At 40.3% G+C, this 24,897-nt stretch overlaps 1 protein-coding gene across 1 annotated transcript in view; it reads left to right on the top strand.

The window, feature by feature from the left end:
* Positions 1 to 24,897, top strand: part of CCDC173 (coiled-coil domain containing 173) — a 58,109-nt gene that overhangs the window by 18,413 nt on the left and 14,799 nt on the right. Inside the window, exons 3-5 of the mRNA XM_003907581.2 lie at positions 2,290 to 2,463; positions 2,561 to 2,754; positions 15,498 to 15,654. Coding sequence (XP_003907630.1) covers positions 2,290 to 2,463; positions 2,561 to 2,754; positions 15,498 to 15,654 — 525 coding nt within the window. The remainder of the gene's footprint in view (positions 1 to 2,289; positions 2,464 to 2,560; positions 2,755 to 15,497; positions 15,655 to 24,897) is intronic.

Genomic DNA, 24,897 nt, shown 5'->3' with positions numbered 1-24,897 from the left:
ATGATGGTCGGCCGGGCGCGGTGGCTCAAGCCTGTAATCCCAGCACTTTGGGAGGCCGAGGCGGGTGGATCACGAGGTCAGGAGATCGAGACTATCCTGGCTAACATGGTGAAACCCCGTCTCTACTAAAAATACAAAAAACTAGCCGGGCGTGGTGGCGGGCGCCTGTAGTCTCAGCTACTTGGGAGGCTGAGGCGGGAGAATGGCGTGAACCCGGGAGGCGGAGCTTGCAGTGAGGAGATCACCCCACTGCACTCCAGCCTGGGAGACACAGCGAGACTCCGTCTCAAAAAAAAAAAAAAAAAAAAAAAAAGAAATGATGGTCATAATTTATTAATTCTCTTTTTTTTTTCCTCAAAAAGGGAAGAATTATATGATGACTAATATATGTAACATACGACATTCTGAAAAAGGCAAAACTATAGGGAAAGAAAACAGATCAGTGGTTGCAAGGGCCTACAGGTAGAGGGAGTGGTTGACTATAATGAGACATGATGGGATTCTTTGGGAGGATGGAACTATTTGTAAGTGACTGTATGCATTTGTAAACTCTACACTAAAAGGGCACATGTAAATTATAATATAGAAAACCTGATTTGAAAAAGGTCCCTGGTACATAAAGGGATAGGGGATGGGGATATATCCTTTTTTTTTTTTTAATACAGAAGTAGCACATATACTGCTTTAACTCTCCATGGGTATTAAAGATGAATAATAAATGATGATTCATCTTACCAGTAGCAAGACTGTCTTGCTACTAAACCCGTAGTAGTAAAAACTATGATATAGACACAGAGGTTGACAAAATAATAGGTCAGAAGAGAGAACTTAGAAACAAACCCACGTTATATATAGGAACTTGACATATGACAAAAATATCATTGCAAATAGGAAAGGAAAGGAAAGATGGGAATTCAACAACTGATACTGGGATAATTGGCATATGAAAGAGATTAAATTACATATTTTTTTTTTTTTTTTTTTGAGACGGAGTCTCCCTCTGTCGCCCAGGCTGGAGTGCAGTGGCGCAATCTCGGCTCACTGCAAGCTCCGCCTCCCGGGTTCACGCCATTCTCCTGCCTCAGCCTCCCAAGTAGCTGGGACTACAGGCGCCCGCCACTGCGCCCGGCTAATTTTTTCTATTTTTAGTAGAGACGGGGTTTCACCATGGTCTCGATCTCCTGACCTTGTGATCCGCCCGCCTCGGCCTTCCAAAGTGCTGGGATTACAGGCGTGAGCCACCGCGCCCGGCCCCTAAATTACATCTTAATAGTACAGAATACAGAAAAATGGATTTCAGCCAGACTAAATACCTAAATTTAAAAGGCAAAACACTAAAACTTTTAACATAAATTATAGAATATCTTCAGGATATCAAAGTAAATAAAGTTTTCTTAAGACATAGGAAATAGAACCAATAAGGAAAAGGAAGACCTCATATGACATGAGGAATGGAGGCCTCAGAGTTATAGAAGAACATATAAAATATACAACTATTGGTTTTTTAAAGGAGCAAAAGTAGTAAGATATATATTTATTGTGTAACTGTAGAGAGGAACGTTGGAAGTAAACAAAAGAAACTAATAGCAGTTATCTTAGAATGAGAGGAGATTGCAGATGGGTTGGAAGGTGATATAGTTTGGATGTGTGTCCCCATTCAGATATCATATTGAAATGTAATTCCCAATGTTGGAGGTGGGGCCTGGTGGGAGGTGATTGGATCATGGGGGCAGATTTCTCATGAATGGTTTAGCACCATCCCCATTGGTACTATCCTCGAAATAGTGACTGTGTTCTCGTGAGATCTGGTCGTTTAAAAGTGTGTAGCACCTCCTTCCTCCACTCTTGTTTCTCCTCCGGCCATGACATGCCTGTTCCCCATTTGCCTTCCACCACGATTGTAAGTTTCCTGAGGCCTCTCCAGAAGCTGAGCAGATGCCAACATCATCCTTCCTGTACAGCCTACAGAACTGTGAGCTAATTAAATCTCTTTTCTTTATAAGTTACCCAGTCTCTGGTATTTCTTTATGGAAATGTGAGAACAGATTAATACAAAAGGAGAAGTTCATATGCCTCTATAATATTTTGGGATTTTGAACCATGTAATGTGTTATCTACCTAAAAGAGTCAGTCTAAAAAATAAGCTCATAAATGTAGCCTCATATTTTATTTATTAATAAAATATTATAAATACAATAAAAACAATAAAAGCTCAAATTATAATATGTTAAATTGTAGTAAAATTAAATTGAAAAATGAAAACAAAAGATTGTGTTTGTCTTTTTACAGGGGATGAAAGAACAGAAACTTGAAGCCAAAAAAAAGCGTGATGAAGAAATAGAGGCAGAAAGACAAATTCTTGATCTGGAAGAAGAAATACATAAACAAGGAAAAAGAAAAAAGGCCATCGAAAATGCAAAGCAATGTCAATTTTACCAGACAGAAAGAGTGAAAAACTTTCATGTACTACTTGGGTTTTCTTGTATTTTTATATATATTTAACATATCTATACATAATTAGGCATCATTTTCTTAAAGTACTTTAATTTTTCTTTTGTAGTCAGGACTTCTTCTTAGTAGAGTTATGAAAGAACGTGATGCCCAGGTTGAATTCCGAAAGAGTAAGATAAAATCAGATAAAAAATGGGAGGAACAATTGAAACTCAACATTGAAAAAGCTTTTAAAGAAGAACAAGAAAAAGCAGAAAAACGACACAGAGAAAGGGTGGCTCTTGCCAAAGATCATCTAAAACAGTATGTATACATAAAATACCTTTTTGTACCTTTCTCTTTTTTTTCATAATGGATGTAGCTTTTTTCTGATTATAAAAGTAATACATGCTAAAATAATTAGTCAGTAGAAAAAGTACAAAAAGGAGGTTAAAAATCACTATCACTTTCTTACCCAGAGATTGTATATTGGTTATTATTGTCATAATAATGCAACATAATACACAACCATGCAATCTAGTGGCATACAAAAAAAAACATGTTTACTTCTCATGCATCTGGGGGTTGGCTGATCTAGGCTGGAATCAGGTAAGCAGCTTTTCTTCAAGCTGTAGGACTGGCTGGGTTTGTTTATTGTTGTGGAGAGGATTCTGATCCGCTTCATGTGTATACATTCTGAGGTTCAGGATGAAGCAGCCAAATGGGGCAACTTTTCACATGGTATTGACAGAGATGCAAGAGAGCGAGCCCAACCTTGCAAGAACACAGCTAAACCCAAAGTCAATGGACAAGAAAGTATACTTGACCTTCCATCAGTCTAAAGCAAGTCACATGGCCAGCCCCAAAAACAATAATGGAACAGAGAAGTAAACTTCCATTAAAGTGAGGCAGGAAGGGGAAGGGAGTGAATCTTTTCTGAACGATAAATCTAAACTACCATAGGAGGTTACTATTATTGTTTTGGTATATAGCCATGTAGAGTTTTTTTATGAAGGATTCATCAGGCTTATTGAAATATAATTTGCATTCAGTAAAATTCACCCTTTAAAAAGTATAGCTGCATAACTACCACTCAAATCAAGATATAGAACATTTCCATCACCCCCAAAATTTCCCTCATGCCCCTTTGCTGTATAAGTTCTATCCCCTGCTCCTAGCCTCTGGAAGTCATTGATCTAGTGATAGACTTTTTTTTCTGAACGTATATACTCACGTTTTATAAAATGACATTTGAATTAGCAATATTGCCTTATTACATGCTTTTTTCATGTACCTGCATGTCATATGTATAATTATTTATCAAAATCACATTATGTCTAAATGACACAGACATCAGTTCTCAGAATATATATATTGCCAAATTGTGTATTTTTCAATTCAGTCCTTAGTAACAAGGGAAGAAAAACCTTTGGATTTATTGTAATTTTTTTCTTTGGCAGTGTAGAGATCTAAACGTTTGTACAAGTTAGGGATAAAGCCATTGGCAGAGGGAGGCAAGTATTTGACCAGTGAATCACTTGTGTTTGAGAAATCTCTTGTTATATTGCAGCTCAGAGGTGGCAGTCAGATTTCCAGCAAGCTACCTGGCAAGTGCTAACACCTTTACAGGCTGTCTATCCTCCTATAGCCTTTGTATCTAGGCTGTGTTTGGGCCACAGCATGTTTTTTCCTTGTAGTATTTGTCAGTAGGTTAGAGATTCAAGCTGATGTAGGATTTATTTTAGTTATTTCTTTGGCATATCTTCAGTGCAGTCTCAGAAATGTTCATCAAGCTCTGATATCAGCATAAATTCCTTTATTTACTTCTCATGGTGGGCTTTGTCCTTGTGGATGGTGACCAAGTGTTACCTGTCCTCACTGTACTCTCAACTGTTCTATTTTCCTTTGAGATGTCTTGAAAATTCAGTTATGTGGATAAGACTAATGGTATAGAATTTATATTGGTTGCATTGTGGGGAATTAGGAGAGGAAGGATGTTGTGATGGTTAATATTAGATGTCAACTTGATTGGATTGAAGGATGCCTAGATGGCTGGTAAAGTATCATTTCTGGGTATGTCTGCAAGGGTGTCACCAGAGGAGATAGATGTTTGAGTCAGGTGGTCTGGGAGAAGAAGACCCACCCTCAATGTGGGTGGGAACCATCCAGTCAGCTGCCAGCACAGCTAGAACAAAGCAGGCAGAAGAAGGTGGGCTAATCTTGCTTGCTGAGCCTTCTGGCTTCCTCCATTATCGGTGCCAGATGCTTCCTTCTGCTTTTCCTGCCCTTGGACGTCAGATCCCAGGTTCTTCCATCATTAGACTCTGGGACTTGCACCAGTGGCTTGCTGGGGGCTCTCGGGCCTTTGGCCACAGACTGAAGGCTGCACTGTGAGCTTCCCTGGTTTTGAGGCTTTTGGACTCCGACTGAACACTACTGGTTTCTCTCTTCCTCAGTTTGCAGACAGCCTATTGTGGGACTTCGCCTTGTAATAGTGTGAGCTAATTCTCCCAAATAAACTCACACATACACACACACCCTCTTGGTTCTGTTTCTCTGGAGAACCCATGACTAATAGAGATGTTCAACATGTGAACCTGGGTTGCCAATTTGTTTCCAAAGTCCTACAGCTTAAATTTAATAAGAAACATTCAAGTCTGTAATTGAAAACAACATAGGAAATTATAAATGTATTATTATATATTTAAGTATATGAGTTTACAAACTTATCACCAAGCTGTATTCTGTTGAATGTTTATTCGTGTATGGGTTTTATAGAATTCAGAATGCGTGTTACTTTAAAATACTGTTAGGAATAGTGATGAACCTATAAAAAACCTCTTTAAACCAATAGAAATGGAATAATAGCACTGGCGTTTACCTGAGTTGGGAAGAGGAGCATGTAGCAAAAAAGAGATGCAAAGGAGAATTCCTTTCCCCTTTCTTGAATAAGAGTTTATTCAGGAGCAAAATTTCAAAATAGGCTATTTATTCATTCGTTAGGATATTCCTTCCTTCATTAATTCATACAACATTTATTGAACAACCTCCATTTGCCAGTCACTATTCTACTCATTGAGAATACAAAGATGAATATGATACAATCTTCTTAAGAAGTTCATGGCTGGGCGTGGTGGCTCATGCCTCCCAATCCCGGCACTTTGGGAGGCCAAGGTGGGTTGATCACTTGAGGTCAGGAGTTCGAGACCAGCCTGACCAACATGGTGAAACCCTGTCTCTACTAAAAAAATACAAAATTAGCCAGGCATGGTGGTGCACACCTGTAATCCCAGCTAGTCAGGAGGCTGAGGCAGGCGAATTGCTTGAACCTGGGAGGTGAAGGTTGCAGTGAGCCGAGATTGTGCCATTGCGCTCCAGCCTGGGCAACAAGAGCGAAACTCCATCTCAAAAAAAAAAAAAAAGTTCAGAATCTGGGAGCAGAGAGCACAGAAATGGAACAAATAATTAGAATATAATGATAAATATTATTTTGGCAAATATGTGTAGAGAGTGTGTGGAAGTGTGTAAAATGAGTATCTGACCCAGTCTAGAGAAGGCTTTTCAGAAGAAACTGGCTCCTGCACCTAATTGCAAAGAATAAATAGTAATAAGTCATGCTAAGAGTGGGCTGTAGAGGTATTTGAAGCACAAGTGAAGGCCCAGAGTGGGATAGAATATGGTGGATTTGGAGAACTCCAAGTAGTCAAGATGGCTGTAGTATAAAAGATGAAAGATAAGGTTGGAGGCCGGGCGCGGTGGCTCAAGCCTGTAATCCCAGCACTTTGGGAGGCCGAGGCGGGTGGATCACGAGGTCAGGAGATCGAGACCATCCTGGCTAACATGGTGAAACCCCGTCTCTACTAAAAATACAAAAAACTAGCCGGGCGTGGTGGCGGGCGCCTGTAGTCCCAGCTACTCGGAGGCTGAGGCGGGAGAATGGCGTGAACCCGGGAGGTGGAGCTTGCAGTGAGCCGAGATCGCGCCACTGCACTCCAACCTGGGCAACAGAGCGAGACTCCGTCTCAAAAAAAAAAAAAAAAAAAAAAGAAAGATAAGGTTGGAGAGATAGGCTGGGATCAGCTCATGGTGTCTTTTGTAGGTCCTGTGCCTTAAGGCCTGCCAGAATTTGGAATGACTGTCTTCTTTGGGCAAAGACCATATTTTAATTATTTTTATCACAAAGAAATGGAAATTGCAGAATACCAAAGGGCAAGTCTCTTTTTGTGTGCCCTGTTAATTGTATTACCAAGTGCTACCTTGTGGTGATTTAAAATATTTCCACACATTCTTTGATACTCCTTCCTTCAGAGGATGGAGCCCAATTTATTTCCCTCTTAAGTGTGGCTATACATAGTAACTCATTTCCAAGAAATAGAATGTGTCAGAAATAATGGTGTGTGACATCTAAGCTTAGGATACCAAAGGCATTGTGGCTTTCTCCTTGCCGTCTCCCATGGATTGCTCATTGGGGAATCTAACTGCCGTGGTGTAAGGATACTCAAGCAGATCAATGGAGAGGTCCATGTGGCAAGGACCTGACGTGTCCTGACACCAAATATGTGAAAGTGGATTCTCCAGCTTCCTTTAAGCCCTTGGATGACTACTACTTCAACTGGCATCTTGACTACAACATTAGTTGAGAACCATCCAACTAACTCACTCTCAGGTTCCTGACTCTCAGGAATGGTATGAGATAATAAGTGTTTATTGTTTTAAGCTGTTAAGTTTTAGAGTAATTAGTTATTCAGGAATAGAAAATTGAAACACATTGCACAGCTGCTGGCCCTGTGCCTGAAAGTAAAAATTCTCACATACTTTCTAAACAATCTATAAACTCCAGACCTGGGAAGCCTATGCTACTGTGGGGCTTTGACTAGTATAAGAGTCTTTGTGTGACTCATAGCCCAGTGGGTATGATGGGGATATGACACATAAGATACCACAGTGACACCAAAATCCCAAAATAGAGGGATTTTGACCAGGAATCTTATACATAATTATTAAAAAGAAACTTAACGCCATAGCTATAGACACTGTATAGGTCTTCTTTCTTCTATATATAGGTAAGCCTTTCTCTAGAAACAGACACATAGACTTTGCTTAAGAAAAAAACTCACTAATTACTCTCTGTTAATCCCATCAGCTTCACACACAAAGAAAGAAAAAATGGTCATAGGATAGTTTGCATCACTTTTCCCTGGATAAAGATTATTTAGGGAAAGAGTAGAAAGAGAGAAGAGGGCTTAAATGATCTCATCCATTTTGCAGATGTAAGTACCATCCTAAATCTGATAGCTCTAGTCTAGACCATCCCTTTGAACCCCAGCTTCACATATCCAGCTGCTTCCATGGTATCTCCATTTCAATGTCTCATAGTATCTCAAACTTAAAATGTCTACACAGAATTATTGATTTCCAGTGGCATCTTTATCCAACCAGTTTTTCAAACCAGAAATCTAAGAATTCACCTTGATTCCTCATTTTTCTTTATCTTCCACGTCAGATCTCTCAGCAATTCATTTTGATTTTTTCTCCAAAACAAATCATGAATTTAGTTTATCATATAAGATGGCAAACTTAATTGAGGAATATTGTGTGTGTTCTGACTAGTTTATCATCTAGTCCAGGCCACCCTCATATAGTCCATGGGTTATTGTATTAGACTCTTAATTGGCCTCACATTATTTATTTGCCAAATTCTTCTTTACTTATCATCCAGAGATATTTTATCAAGATGAAAATTGATCATATTATTATTCTACCTTAAGCACTTCAATGGCTTTCCATTCAACTTAAAATAAAATGGAAATTTGACATTCCCTGCAAGGCTCTGTATGATCTGGCCTGCCTACTTCTCAACCTCCTCTCCTACCATTCCGTCCTCTTAGTTATGATGCCTCCATTACACTGATCTTCCAGGGCCTGGAGCATCTACCAAACCCTTGCTTGCCTCATGTTTTCTCTACTGTCTGCAATTTTACCCGTCCATTCTTCATCTGTGGACCTCTTACCAGCTCAGAGAGGCCTTCTTGTCTTAGAGTTCAACTTTGTTGAAAGTTATCTAAGTACCTCAATTATGACTCTTTTACTTAGTCTCTTATTTTTTAAAAAACACTACAATTTGTAATTACATTGTCTATTTATAGGCATACCGTGTTTGTGCTTTGCTTTATTGTACTTTGCAGCTATTGTGTTTTTTTTTTACAAATCGAAGGTTTGTGGCAACCCTGCATTGAGCGAATTTATCAGCACCATTTGTTCAGCAGCATGTCACTTTATGTCTCTGTGTCTCATTTTGGTAATTCTCGCAGTATTTCAAATTCCTCAATATTACTATATCTATTATGGTGATCTGTGATCTGTGATCTTTGATGTTACTATTGTAATGTTTTGAGGTGCCACGAACTGCACCCATATAAGATGGCAAACTTAATTGAGGAATATTGTGTGTGTTCTGACTGCTCTACCAAGCACTGTTCCCCTATCTCTCTCTCTTTCCTTGGGCCTCCTTATTCCCTGAGACACAACAATATTGAAATCAGGCCAATTAATAACCTTATAATGGCCTCTAAGTGTTCAAATGAAAGGAAGAGGTGCACACCTCTCATTTGAAGTCAAAAGCTAGAAATGATTAAGCTTAGTGAGGAAGACATGTCAAAAGCCAAAACAGGCTGAAAGCTGAATCTCTTCCACCAAACAGCCAAGCTGTGAATGCAAAGGAAAAGTTCTTGAAAGAAATTAAAAGTGCTACTCTAGTGAGCACACAAATGATAAGAAAGCCAAACAGCCTTATTGCTGATATGGAGAAAATTCTAGTGGTTTGGATAGAAGCTCAAACCAGCCCTGACATTCCCTTAAGCCAAAGCCTAATCCAGAACAAGGTCCTAACTCTCTTCAAGTCTGTGATGGCTGGAGAGGTACAGACACTGCAGAAGAAAAACTTGAAGCTAGCAGAAGTTGGTTCATGAGGTTTGAGGAAAGAAGCTGCCTCCATGACATAAATGTACAAGGTGAAGCATCAAGTGCTGATGTAAAAGCTGCAACAAGTTATCCAGAAGATTTGGCTAAAATCATTGATGAAGGTGATAATAGATTTCCAGTGTAGATGAAGCAGTCTTACATTGGAAGAAAATCCCATCTAAGACTTTCATAGCTAGAAGAGAAATCAATGCCTGGCTTCAAAGCTTCAAAGGGCAGACTGACTCACTTGTTAGCAGCTAATGTAGCTGGTGACTTTAAGCTGAAGCCAATGCTCATTTACCATTCTAAAAATCCTAGGACCCTTAAGAATTATGTTAAATCTTCTCTGCCTGGGCTCTGGAAATGGAACTACAAAGCTAAGATGACATCACTTGTGTTTACAGCAAGGCTTACTGAATATTTTAAGCCCACTATTGACATCTACGGCTCACAAAATAATATTCCTTTCAAAATATTACTGACCATTGACAATGCACCTGGTCATTGTCAGTGATCAGTAATAAGAGCTCTGATGGAGATATACAGGAGATTAATGTTGTTTTCATGGCTGTTAACATAACATCCATTCTGCAGCCCATGGATCAAGAAGTAATTTAGGCTTTCAAGTCTTACTATTAAAGAAATGCATTTCAGAAGACTATAGCTGCCATAGATAACGTTTCCTCTAATGGATCTGGGGAAAGTAAATTGAAAACCTTCTGGAAAGGATTCACCATTCCAGTTGCTATTAAGAACATTTGGGCCAGGTGCAGTGGCTCATGCCTGTAATCCCAGCACTTTGGGAGGCTGAGGTGGGTGGATCACCTGTGGTCAGGAGTTCGAGACCAGCCTGGCCAACATGGTCAAACCCTGTCTCTACTAAAAATATAAAAATTAGCCAGGCATGGTGGTGGGCATCTGTAATCCCAGCTACTCGGGAGGCTGAGGCAGGAGAATCTCTTGAACCTGGGGGGCAGAGGTTGCAGTGAGCTGAGATTACGCCGTTGCACTCCAGCCTGGGCAATAAGAGTGAAACTCCATCTCAAAAAAAAAAAAAAAAAAGAACATTTGTGATTCATGGAAGAAAGTTAAAATATCAACTTTAATAAGAGTTTGGAAGAAGTTGATTTCAGCCTTCATGGATGACTTTGAGGGGTTCAAGACTTCAGTGGAGAAAGTAACTGCAGATGTGGTGTCAATAGCAAGAGAACTAGAATTAGAAGTGGAGCCTGAAGATGTGAGTGAATTGCTTCAATCTCATGATAAAACTTGAATGGATGAGAAGCTGATTCTTATGGATGAGCAAAGAAAGTGGTTTCTTGAGATGGCATCTGCTGTGGGTGAAGATGCTGTGAAAACCATTCAAATGACAGCAAAGGATTTAGGATATTATATAAACTTAGTTGATAAAGCAGCAGCAGGTTGAGAGGATTGACTCTAATTTTGAAAGAAGTCCTACTGTGGGTTAAATGCCCTCCAACAGCATTACATACTACAGGGAAACCTTCTGTGAAGAGTCAATCAATATGGCAGACTTCATTGTTGTCTTATTTTTTTTTCTGTTTTCTTTTCTTTTTCCCTTCCTTTCCTTTTCTTTTCTTTTCTTTTCTTTTTGACAGAGTCTCACTCTGTCGCCCAGGTTGGAGTGCAGTGGTGCAATCTCGGCTCACTGCAAGCTCCGCCTCCTGGGTTCACTCCATTCTCCTGCCTCAGCCTCCCGAGTAGCTGGGACTACAGGCGCCCGCCACCATGCCTGGCTAATTTTTTGTATTTTTAGTAGATACGGGGTTTCACCGTGTTGGCCAGGGTGGTCTCGATCTCCTGACCTCATAATCTGCCCGCCTTGGCCTCCCAAAGTGCTGGGATTACAGGCGTGAGTCACTGCGCCCAGCCCATTGTTGTCTTATTTTAAATAAATTGCCACAGCCACTTCAGCCTTCAAAAACCACCACCCTGATCAGTCAGCACCCATCAACGTCAAGGCAAGACCCTCTGTTAGCAGAAAGATTCTGACTTCTTGAAGGCTGAGATGGTTGTTAGCATGTTTTAGCAATAAAGTATTTTTTAATTAAGATGTATACATTTTCTAGACATGATGCTATTGTATACTTAATAGACTACAGTATAGTGTAAACATAACTTTTATATGCAATGGGAAACTAAAACATTTGAATGGCTTACTTTATTGAGATATTCATTTTATTGCAGCAGTTTGGAACCAAACCCACAATATCTCTGAGGTATGCCTGTACTTTGTTTGTTTTTGCTTGTCTCCCTCACTAGAATGAGTGAGCCATATCTGTTTTATCATTGTAGTAGAAATTCAATAAATAGTAGGTAAATGAATGAGAGGTCTAAGGATTAGAGAAGAGTTAGGTATAATTCTTAAGTCCCTAGCATAGGTAACTGAAAAGATGGTGGTACTGTTCACCAAAATAAAGAAAAGAGACCAAAAGGGTCAGTTTAGAAGAGAAGGATGATGAATTTGGTTTTAGATGTAGAGAAGGTAAAGTACCTATGTAATAGCCAGGTGATGATGCCTAATGGGTTGTCTCTATAAGAATCAAGGTAGGCTGGGCATGGTGGCTCATGCCTATCATCCTAGCAGTTTGGGAGGTCAAGCAGGGAGGATCACTTGAGCCCAGGAGTTCAAAGACCATCCTGGTTAACATAGTGAGACCCCTGTGGAGTCCTAATTGGAGAAAAGTAGTCGGGCTGGTGGGAGCGAGAAAAAGCAAAACAGAAGATGCAGATAAGCTACAAGCCTGCCTTTTTTCCTGGTTCAGGACACACAGCCCTTCTGCACAAATAATTCACAATCTTCCTGTGCTTAACTACCACCAGCCACCTGCAAGTAAGCTCACTGCAACCTTGGTGTTATCAGTACTGCATAAAGCCCTCCTCAGCATACAGCATAAACACTATCCTATAAAATCTCCAGCAAGCCTTGTTTCCTCACCGCCAGCCTCTCTCTTGCAGGCTGCTTATTGCCTCACTGGCAATGTATTTTTATACTTTTTCTAATAAGGCTGCCTTTCTTTATCTACAATTGTCTTGGCAAATTCTTTTACCCCCATGCTAATACCCAGATAGCCATCTTTCCCCTGCAACAACTCTCTCTCTCTCATTCTCTCTCAAAAAAAAAAAAAAAAAGCTAGAATTAGCTGGGTGTGGTGGTACACACCTGTAGTTCCAGCTTGGGAGGCTGACACAGAAGGATCACTTGAACCCAGGAGTTTGAGGTTGCAGTGAGCTATGAGGTTGCAGTGAGCTATGATTGCAACACTACACTCCAGCCTGGATGACAGAGTGAGACCCTGTCTCAAAAAACAATTTTTAAAAATGAAAGAATCAAACTTGTCTATTGTAATAGAGAGAGAGAGAGAGAGAACTCGGTTTGGATGTTTGACTACTGACTTCGTTTTTAGGCCTCACTCTCACTTCCCTTTTGGCCCTACATCTGTACAGGCTGATAAGAAGGGTCCTGGAACTCTCCTCCTCCTCTTTTGGCACCAGTACTTAATTTAAATCCCTCCTGCTCAGAAACTTTTCCTCAGTCCCACCTCTTAGCCATTAATAAAGGCCCCAAACCCACTCCCTCTGCTTTGTCCAAAGCAATCAAGACCTACTTGTGCCTGCCCAGCTCTTCCCAGGAGTCCCTCGTGTGAGTAATACTTTCTACCAAGTTTTCTTGGGATGTAATGTCATCAGTCTGGACATCTGAACCAAATTTTGGGTCTTTCCTGCTTTTACAGGAGAACTGTGCAACATCTGTGTAAGCCCAAGAATCAGATCTGTGCTAGATAAGTACAGATTTGGAACCTTCAGAATGTGAATCAAGGATAGCAAGGAGCCGACTCAAGGAGAGCAAGGCGTTGACATATTCAGCTCTAATTTCCTGGTAGAGGCTGCCCAATGCATTGTTTGAGAAGGACCAAGGATCAACAGGAAAGAGTTTTGTGTTGGTGGCTGACATCTGCTTTGGGAATGGGAGTTGGAAGTAATGATATGAATGTTATGTATTTCTTCCTTGAACTAGAGGATCTCAAATTTACTTCAGCAAGTTAACTTTGCATTAAGCCAAATTAATGGCATATGGATGACAAGTCTATTCAAACTACCCAAACTAAGGAGAAAGTCTCTTTTGACAGCGAATTAAATTTTTAATTATTGTAAATTATTGTGTGAGTCACTGGCAATATATTATATTTTAACTGACATTAGAGACATTTTTGTTATTCTTAGAATAGGTAATTTTTTTGCTGAAATGACAAATTATCCAATGGATGCATAGTTATAATGTTAGTAATTTCCAGATTTGCTAAGAAATGCTAAGGTTGAAAAATTTTAAAGTATCTTGTTTTCCCTTAAAAGTAGCAATTTAAAAATTTCAAAAGCTTCTGTTTTTAGAATTGGATAAATCTCTTTTTATAATGTTCTTCAAATCTTTCTTTTTTTTGAGACAGAGTCTTGCTCTCACCCAGGCCAGGGTGCAGTGGTGTGATCTCAGCTCTCTGCAACCTCTGCCACCCAGGTTCAAGCGATTTCCTTTCTCAGCCTCCCAAGTAACTGGGTGTACGGGTGGGCACCACCACATCTGGCTAAATTTTTTTTTTTTTGGTAGAGATGGGGTTTCATTATGTTGGCCAGGCTGGTCTCAAACTCCTGACCTCAGGTGATCTGCCCACCTTGGCCTCCCAAAGTGCTGGGATTACAGCGTGAGCCACTGCGCCCAGCCTTGAGTTTTGTTTTTTTTTTTTTAGGGCAATCATAAACCTGGTTTAGCATTGACCAACAGTGATCTTTTTATTACCTCCTCCTAAAGAGAGTGACTCTGACTCTAAAGCTTATTATTCTGCACAGATGAATCAAGTAGGAATCTCCTGTCCTGAATTGGCTTAACAGTAACAAAGTAAACTTGTTGGCTCACTTAACTGTATAGTCCTCCATGGCATAGGGGAAGGGAATTTTCCCTTCCCTAAAGCTGAGTGAGGGGACTCCAGTAAAAAATGTTTTCTCGATTGGGTGCATATGAAAGAAAGGTTGGCTAGGTACATTGGCTCATGCCTGTAATCCCAACACTTTGGGAGGCTGAGGCAGGAGGATTGCTTCAGGCCAGGAGTTTGAGACCAGCCTGGACAACATAGCAAGACCCCATTTCTATAGAAGAAAAATTTTTAAAGAAAGAAAGGTTTATTCCTTAGTCATTCATCTATTTAGGTGGGTTGTTGACCTACCCTGTGCCTACCTTTTCAGGAAAAAAGAGAGAGAGAGAGAGAGAGAGCGCAGATAGAGTAGTGAGAAAGCCTGTATATTGTTGATTGGCTAACAAGGATGCATGGATTTTCCATGGGCAAGGAGACAACTTGGACTTGTGCTGTCTTGCCAGTATGCAGAGGTTTGGCTGCCGGATGAGAGGCCTTTGAGACCTGGAGTCTTTACTAAACTACTTAGAGTGGGAGCTCCTGGTAGTGATGGTGGTGGGGTTTAGGGGTGAGTTGAAGAGATGGAGCTGGAGCTAAATCACTCAGATCAGGGCTCTGCAGTGAGGAGGACCCTCAGGGATCTCTGAGGAACTCACACATAAGTTTGGAAAGACAGCCAGGGAGGCTCACCACTCAGAAGAAATTATCAGCTAGTCAGTATTGGCTACAGAAAGAATTACAACGCAAGTGGTCAGTGGAGTAAGGAGACCGTTCTTCCTCTCATTCCATCAAACTGCATTCCTTGAGAGGCTAGACCCACAGCTTATGTAGCATCATCTAGGGCTGAAGTTGGGAAGCACTAGGGATTAGGAACCTTTCTGTAAAATAATGTCACTATTTCTTCTTACTGTCATCCCATTAACTGGTTCTTTCTAAAGGAAAAGAACTTACTTGGGTGAAAAATGAAATAAATTTTGAGGCAAGGAAAGTATTGCCAATTCTAGGTTAACCAAGATTGGATTAGTTTTAATCACTGCTGTTTAATGTCTGTTCTTTTCCCCCAAAGAAATTCACAACTTCCTTGCAGCTTCAGCTCATTCCAGGTTGGAACTGAATTCATTTCTTAAAAATATAGCCTATTTTTCTGCTTTGTTCTCAATTATAATTATGTTTTTGCTTTAGAATAAAGGAACATGAGGAAGAAGAAGAAAGAAGGAAAAAGCATGAAGAAAAAGATGCCGAAGAAATAAAGCGACAGAATGCATTATATGAAATTGAAATGAGAAAAAAACTAGAAAAGAAAAGAGAAGAGATGCATGAAAGCAGGAGACGGTTTCTTGTAAGTTGAAAGTGCAAAAGTTCCAAAAAGGTTCAAAGTCAAATGCCCAACTTTTAAAATTAATACATAATATATTTGTACATGTTTATAGAGTACATGTGGTATTTTGATCCATACATACGTTATGTAATGATCAAATAAGGGAATTTAGGTTATCTGTCACCTTGAACATTTATCATTTCTTTGTGTTGGGAACATTTCAAATCTTCTAATTATTTTGAAATGTACAATATATTGTTGTTAACTATAGTCCCCCCACTATGCTATCAAACACTAAAACTTATTCCTTATATCTAAAACTTTGTACATCCCCACTGTGTCTCCACGTCCTTACCAGCTTCTGATAGAATAACTGTCATTCTAGTCTCTGCCTCCACTAGATCACTTTTTAGCTCACACATAATGAGTGAGAACATAGTATATTTGTCTTTCTGTGCCTGCAAATGCCTAACTTTTAATATTAAAAAAAGAAGTGGGGTAGAAAAGGAGTTGCTATTAAGTTGGGTTTCTAAGGGAATGTATACTTTTGGGATAGCTATATTTGCTGTGGTTTTATATGCATGTGCTCTCATGCACGAACAAGAAAGAGAGAAGAGAAAATGATATTTTAAAACAATGAATTTATTTTCTTAAGAGTTGTGGGGAATGAATGGGGTGATTTATGTTTGGGGTCTGTTGTGCCATTAATATGTGCTCCACAAACGGTAATATTTTTGTCACAGTTCACCACAGGGGCATGTTTGGAGGGTCTCCTAGTCGTAGTGTCACTGCCCTCTAGCTCCAGGCCTGGGGCTTTCCCTAGCACTGCTGAGGAGCCGTCTGTGCAGGTCAGCCCCTCGAGGGCAGAGGAGAGGGGCCGAGTAATTGGAGGTTCAAGAGGAGGATAAAAGAATAAGGATAGAGTTATGAGCAGTGCCTGAAAATGCCCAGCCTACAGAGTCTTTGAGAAGGAAATTTATAATTAGGTGAATGTGGTATTGAAAGATGCAAATGGCATCTTGGAGGACTTGCAGTCATACAGAGGAGATGACCATAAAATACAAGAGGCAATCCAGCAGCCAGCAGATGAGAAGTTGGAAGAGAAGGCATGGGGTGCATTTGTTCCACTGGGAGGCAAATTAAAGAAATCTTATGAATTGTCTCAGCAGTAAGAAGCAGCATTAAAATGTCTTCAGAGAGCCTTGACAAGTACCCCATGTTCTCCCACCCAGCATCTAGTGCAAAAATAGCCTTTTGCTGAAGAGTTTGCAGAAATTCTTCATTTCACACTCTGGTTTGATGAACTCAGGATGACAAATCCTGCTATACAGAATGATTTCAGCTATTATAGAAGAGCACTGAGTTGTATAAGGATTAATAATGTATCATCAGGCCGAGCACAGTGAGTGGCTCATGCCTATAATCCTAGCACTTTGGAAGGCTAAGGCAGGCAGATCTCTTTGAGCTCAGGAGTTCGAGACCAGCCTGGCCAACATGGTGAAACCCTGTCTCTACAAAAAATACAAAAATTAGCCAGGCATGGTAGTGCACTCCTGTGGTCCCAGCTACTCAGGAGGCTGAGGCTGGAGGATTGCTTGAGCCCAGAAGTAGAGGCCGCAGTGAGTCAAGATCATGCCACTGCACTCCAGCCTGGGTAATAGAGCAAGACTCTGTCTCAAAAAAATATATATATATATACACACACACACATATGTGTATATGTGTGTGTGTGTGTGTATATCAAATAACCTAATGAGGCATCTTAAAGAACTAGAAAAGCAAGAGCAAACCAAACCCAAAATCCCAAGACACAACCCAAGTGCAAAATTAGTAGAAGAAAATAAATAATAAAGATCAGAGCAGAAATAAATGAAATTGAAGCAAAAAAAAAAAAAATACGAAAGAGCAATGAAATGAAAATGTGGTGGTTTTGTTTTGTTTTGTTTTGTTTTTGAGACGGAGTCTTGCTCTGTCTACCAGGTTGGAGTGCAGTGGTGTGATCTCAGCTCACTGCAACCTCCGCCTCCTGGGTTCAAGCGATTCTTCTGCCTCAGCCTCCTGAGTAGCTGGGATTACAGGCACGCACCATCATGCTCGGCTAATTTTTCAATTTTTTTAGTAGAGACAAGATTTCACCATGTTGGCCAGGCTGATCTTGGACTCCTGACCTCATGATCTGCTCGCCTAGGCCTCCCAAAGTGCTGGGATTACAGGCATGAGCCACCGTACTCGGCCTGAAACTTTTTTTTTTTTTTTAAAGATAAACAAAATTTACAAACCTCTAGCCAGATTAACTAAGAGAAAAAGAGAAGACCTGAATGAAAAAACTCAGAGATGAAAACTAAGACATTACAGCTGATGCTGCAGAAATTCAAAGGATCATTAGAGGCTACTACGAACAACTATATGTCAATAAATTGGACAATCAAGAATACATGGGTAAGTTCCTAGACACATACAACCTACTGAGATTGAACCATGAAGAAATCCAAAACCTGAACAGACCAATAACAAGGGATGAGACTGAAGCCATAATAAAAAGTCTTCCAGTAAAGAAAAGCCTGGGACCCAATGGCTTCACTGCTGTATTCTACCAAACCTCCAAAGAAGGACTAATGCCAATCCTACTTAGACTATTCTGAGAAATAGAGGAGGAATACTTTCACACTTAAAACATACCTTTAAAAGGAATACTTTCACACTCATTCTGTGATGCCAGTATTACCCTGATACCAAAACCAGACAAAGATACATCTAAAAAAGAATACTACAGGCCAGTGTCTCTGATGAATGTTGATACAAAAATCCTCAACAAAATACTAGCAAACTGAATTCAACAATACATTAGTAAGATAATTCATCATGACGAAGTGGGATTTATCCCTGGGATGCAAGGATGGTTCAACATATGGAAATCAATCAATGTGATATATAAACAGAATGAAGGACAAAACCAAATGATCATTTCAATTGATGCTGAAAAAGCATTTGAAAAAATTCACCACTCTTTCATGATAAAAATCCCCACAAAACTGGGGATAGAAGGAACATACTTCAACATAATTAAAGGCATATATGACAGACCCACAGCTAGAACCATACTGAATGGGGAAAATTTGAAAGCCTTTTCTCTATGATCTGGAACACAACAAGGATGTCCAGTGTCACCACTGTTATTCAACAATGTACTGAAAGTCCTAGCTAAAGCAATCAGATAAGAGAATGAAACAAAAGGCATCCAAAATAGAAAGTAAGAAGTCAAATTATCCCTGTTTGCAGATGACATGATCTTATATTTGGAAGGCCCTAAAGACTGTTCCAAAAATGTATTAGAGCTGATGAGCAAATTCAGTAAAGTTGCAGGACACAAAATCAACACATAAAAATCAGTAACATTTCTGTATGCCAACAGCAAACAATCTGAAAAAGAAATCAAGAAAGTAATCCCATTTACACAGCTACAAATAAAATAAAATGCCTAGGAATTAATCAAAGAAGTGAAAGATCTCTACCATGAAAACTATAAAACACTGATGCAAGAAATTGAAGAAGACACAAAAAATGGAAAGATATTCTATGTTCATGGATTGGAAGAATCAATGCTATTCAAATGTCCATAGTACTGAAAGCAGACTACAGAGTCAGTGCAATCCCTGTCAAAATACCAATGACATTCTTCACAGAAATAGAAAAAAAAAACAATCCTAAAGTTTATATGGAACCACAAAAGACCCAGAATAGCTAAAGCTATCCTGAGCAAAAGAGTGAAACTGGAGGAACCACATTGCCTGACTTCAAATTATACTACAGAGATATAGTAGCCAAAACACCATGGTACCAGCATGAGAAAAGATACACAGACCAATGGAACAGAATACAGAACCCAGAAATAAATTTATACACCTACAGTGAACTCATTTTCTTATTTTTAAATTTTTGTTTATTTTAAAATTATTTTTGAGATGGAGCTTGCTCTGTTGCCCAGGCTGGAGTGCAGGGGTGTGATCTTGGTTTAACTCTGCCTCCCAAGTTCAGGTGATTCTCTTGCCTCAGCCTCCCAAATAGCTGGGATTAAGGCACCCACCACCATGCCTGGCTAATTTTTGTATTTTTCAGTAGAGATGGGATTTCACCATGTTGGCCATGGCTCGTCTCAAACTCCTACCTCAAGAGATCCGCCTGCCTTTGTCTCCCAAAGTGCTGGGAATACAAATGTGAGCAACCATGCCTGATCCCTACAATGAACTCATTTTCGACAAAGGTGCCAAGAACATATGTAGGAGAAAAGACAGTCTCTTCAGTAAATGGTGCTGGGTAAACTGGATATCCATATGCAAAAGAATGAAACTAGACCCCTATCTCTCACCATACACAAAAATCAAATTAGGATAGGCACAGTGGCTCACACCTATAATTCCAGCACTTTGAGAGGCCAAGGCAGGAGGATCACTGGAGGCCAGGAACTTGAGACCAGCCTGGGCAACATAGCAAGACCCTACCTTTCTCTCTCTCTCTCTCTCTCTCTCTCTCTCTCTCTCTATATATATATATATATATATATATTTGATTAAAAATCAAATCAAAGTGGATTAAAGACTTAAATCTAAGACCTCACACTATGAAACTACTAGAAGAAAACCTTGAAGAAACTCTTTAGGACATTGGACTGGACAAAGATTTCTTGAGTAATACCCTATAAGCACAGGCAACTAAAGCAAAAAGGGACAAACTGGATCATATCAAGTTAAAAAGCTTCTGCACAGCAAAGGAAACAAAATAGTGAAGAGACAACCCACAGAATGGGAGACAGTATTTGCAAATTATCCATCTGACAAGAGATTGATAACCAGAATATGTAAGGAGCTCAAACAACTCAATAGGAAAAACAAATCTAATAATCTGATTTTTAAATGGGCAAAGATCTGAATAGACATTTCTCAAAAGAAGACATACAAATGGCTAAAAGGTTGATATAGTTTGGCTCTGTGTCCCCACCCAAATCTCATGTTGAATTGTAATTCCCAATGTTCAGGGAGGGACCTGCTGGGATGTGATTGGATCATGGGGGTGGATTTTCCCCTTGCTGTTCTCATGATAGTAAGTTCTCATGAGATCGGGTTGTTTAAAAGTGTGTAGCACTTTCCCCTTTACTCTCTCTCCTGCTGCCATGTAAAGATGTGCCTTGCCTCCCCTTTGCCTTCTGCCATGATTGTAAGTTTCCTGAGCCCTTCCCAGCCATGCTTTCTGTACAGCCTGTGGAACTGTGAATCAGTTAAACCTCTTTTCTTTATAAATTACCCAGTCTCAGGTAGTTCTTTATAGCATTGTAAGAACGGACTAATACAGAAAATTGGTACTGAGAGTGGGGCATTGCTATAAAGATACCTGAAAATATGGAAGTGACGTTGGAACTGGGTAAGAGACAGAGGTTGAAGCAGGAGCTCAGAAGAAGACAGGAAGATGAGAGAAAGTTTAGACCTTCCTACAGACTTGTTGAATGGTTGTAACCAAAATGCTGATAGTCATGTGGACAATGAAGTCCAGGCTAAGGTGGTATTAGATGCAGATGAGGAACTTATTGGGAAATGGAGTAAAGGTCACTCTTACTACGCTTTAGTAAAGAGACTAGCAGCCTTGAGTCCCTGCTTTAGAGATCTAGAGCAGGAATGCTTTTTACAGCACCCAAGTCACCCCTTGAATGCTTTGCTTCTTAGAATTTTTTTCTGCCAGATACCCTAAATCATCTCTCTCAAATTCAAAGTTCCACAGATCTCCAGGGCAGGGGCAAAATGCCACCGGTCTCTTTGCTAAAACATAACAAGAGTCATGTTTGCTCCATTTCCCAACAAGTTCTTCATCTCCATCTGAGACCACCTCAGCCTGGATCTTATTGTCCATATCGCTATCAGGTTTTTGGTCAAAGCCATTCAACACGTCTCTAGGAAGTTCCAAACTTTCCCATATTTTCTTGTCTTCTTCTGAGCCCTGCAAACTGTTTCAACCTCTGCCTGTTACTCAGTTCCAAAGTCACTTCCATATTTTCGGGTATCTTTTCAGCAATGCCCCACTCTGCTGGTACCAATTTACTGTATTGGTGAATTTTCACACAGCTAATAAAGACATATCTGAGACTGGACAATTTACAAAAGAAAGAGGTTTAATTGGATTTACAGTTCCACATGGCTGGGGAAGCCTTACAATCATGGTGGAAGGCAAGGAGGAGCAAGTCATGTCTTACATGGATGGCAGCACGCAAAGAGAGAGAGCTTGTGTGGGAGAACTCCTCTTTATAAAACCTTCAGATCTCATGATACTTATTCATTATCATGAGAGCAGTATGGAGGAAACTGCCCCTGTGATTCAATTATCTCTCACTGGCTCTCTCCCACAACATGTGGGAATTATGGAAGTACAATTCAAGAGAAGATTTGGGTGGGGACACAGAGTTAAACCATGTCAGCCACTGTCCTACAGACCCCAGAATGGTAGATCCATTGACATCTTGCACCGTGCGCCTGGAAAAGCCTCAGGCATTCAACACCAGTCCATGAAAGCAGCTGTACCCTGCAGAGACACAGGGGTGGAACTGCCCAAGGCCATGGGAGCCCACCCCTTGCATCAACATGCCCTGGATATGAGACATGGAGTCAAAGAAGATTATTTAGGAACTTTAAGATTTAATAACTACCAATGACCATACTGCCCAAGGTAATTAATAGATTCAATGCCATCCCCATCAAGTTACCAATGACTTTCTTCACAGAATTGGAAAAAACTAAAGTTCATATGGAAGCAAAAAAGAGCTTGCATTGCCAAGACAATCCTAAGCCAAAAGAACAAAGCTGGAGGCATCACGCTACCTGACTTCAAACTATACTACAAGGCTACAGTAACCAAAACAGCATAGTACTGGTACCAAAACAGAGATATAGACCAATGGAACAGAACAGAGCCCTCAGAAATAATACCACACATCTACAACCATCTGATCTTTGACAAACCTGACAAAAACAAGAAATGGGGAAAGGATTCCCTATTTAATAAATGGTGCTGGGAAAACTGGCTAGCCATATGTAGAAAGCTGAAACTGGATCCCTTCCTTACACCTTATACAAAAATTAATTCAAGATGGATTAAAGACTTAAATGTTAGACCTAAAACCATACAAACCCTAGAATAAAACCTAGGCAATACCATTCAGGACATAGGCATGGGCAAGGACTTCATGACTAAAACACCAAAAGCAATGGCAACAAAAGCCAAAATTGACAGATGGGATCTAATTAAACTAAACAGCTTCTGCACAGCAAAAGAAACTACCATCAAGGCCGGGCACGGTGGCTCAAGCCTGTAATCCCAGCACTTTGGGAGGCCGAGACGGGCGGATCACAAGGTCAGGAGATCGAGACCATCCTGGCTAACACGGTGAAACCCCGTCTCTACTAAAAAATACGAAAAACTAGCCGGGCGCAGTGGCGGGCGCCTGTAGTCCCAGCTACTCGGGAGGCTGAGGCAGGAGAATGGCGTGAACCCGGGAGGCGGAGCTTGCAGTGAGCTGAGATCCGGCCACTGCACTCCAGCCTGGGCGGCAGAGCGAGACTCCGTCTCAAAAAAAAAAAAAAAAAAAAAAAAAAAAAGAAACTACCATCAGAGTGAACAGGCAACCTACAGAATGGGAGAAAATTTTTACAATCTACCCATCTGACAAAGGGCTAATATCCAGAATCTACAAAGAACTTAAACAAATTTACAAGAAAAAAAATCAAATAACCCCATCAAAAAGTGGGAAAAGGATATGAACAGACATTTCTCAAGACATTTATGTAGCCAACAGACACATGAAAAAATGTTCATCATCACTGGCCATCAGAGAAGTGCAAATCAAAACCACAATGAGATACCATCTCACACCAGTTAGAATGGCGATCATTGAAAAATCAGGAAACAACAGGTGCTGGAGATGATGTGAAGAAATAGGAATGCTTTTACACCGTTGGTGGGACTGTAAACTAGTTCAACCATTGTGGAAGACAGTGTGGCGATTCCTCAAGGATCTAGGACTAGAAATACCATTTGACCCAGCCATCCCATTACTGGGCATATACCCAAAGGATTATAAATCATACGGCTATAAAGACACATGCACACATATGTTTATTGTGGCACTACTCACAATAGCAAAGACTTGGCACCAACCCAAATGTCCATCAATGATAGACTGGATTAAGAAAATGTGGCACATATACACCATGGAATACTATCAGCCATAAAAAAGGATAAGTTCGTGTCCTTTGTAGGGACATGGATGAAGCTGGAAACCATCATTCTCAGCAAACTATCACAAGGACAGAAAACCAAGCACCACATATTCTCACTTATAGGTGGGAATTGATCAATGAGAACACTTGGATACAGGGTGGGGAACATCACACACCGACAGGGACCTGTCGTGGGGTGAGGGGAGGGGAGAGAGATAGCATTAGGAGATATACCTAATGTAAATGACGAGTTAATGGGTGCAGCACACCAACATGGCACATGTATACATATGTAATAAATCTGCACGTTGTGCACATGTACCCTCGAACTTAAAGTATAATTAAAAAAAAAAAGATTTAATAACTGCCCTGCTGGGTTTTGGACTTGCATGCAGCCTGTAGCTCCTTTGTTTTGGCCAATTTCTCCATTTTGGAACAGGAGCATTTACCCAATGCCTGTATCCCCGTTGTATCTTGAAATTAATTAACTTGTTTTTTATTTTATGGCCTCATAGGTGGGAGAGACTTGCTTGTCTCAGATGAGACTTTGGACTTGAACTTTTGAGCTAATGCTGGAATGAGTGGAGACTTTTGGGGACTGTTGGGAAGGCATAATTGGTTTTGAAATATGAGAAGGACATGAGATTTGGGAGAGGTTAAGAGCAGAATGATATGGTTTGGTTCTGTGTCGCCACCTAAATCCCTTGTTGAATTATGATCCCGAATGTTGGCGGTGGGTCCTGATGGGAAGTGATTAGATCACGGGGAGTGGTTTCTAATGGTTTAACACCATCCTCCTAGTGCTGTCTTGTGAGTGAATTCTTATGAGATTTGATTGTTTAAAAGTGGGTAGCACTTCCCCCTTCACACTCTCTCTGTCTTGCCATCATATGAAGACATGCTCACTTCCTCTTTGCCTTATGCCATGATTGTTATTTCCTGAGGCCTCCCGGCCATGATTCCTGTACAATCTGTGGAACTGTGAGCCTATTAAACCTCTTTTCTT

The sequence above is a fragment of the Papio anubis genome, chromosome 10 (genome assembly GCF_008728515.1).
Source record: "Papio anubis isolate 15944 chromosome 10, Panubis1.0, whole genome shotgun sequence".
Taxonomy (NCBI): Eukaryota; Metazoa; Chordata; class Mammalia; order Primates; family Cercopithecidae; genus Papio; species Papio anubis.
This window is presented reverse-complemented; position numbering and strand designations above follow the sequence as displayed.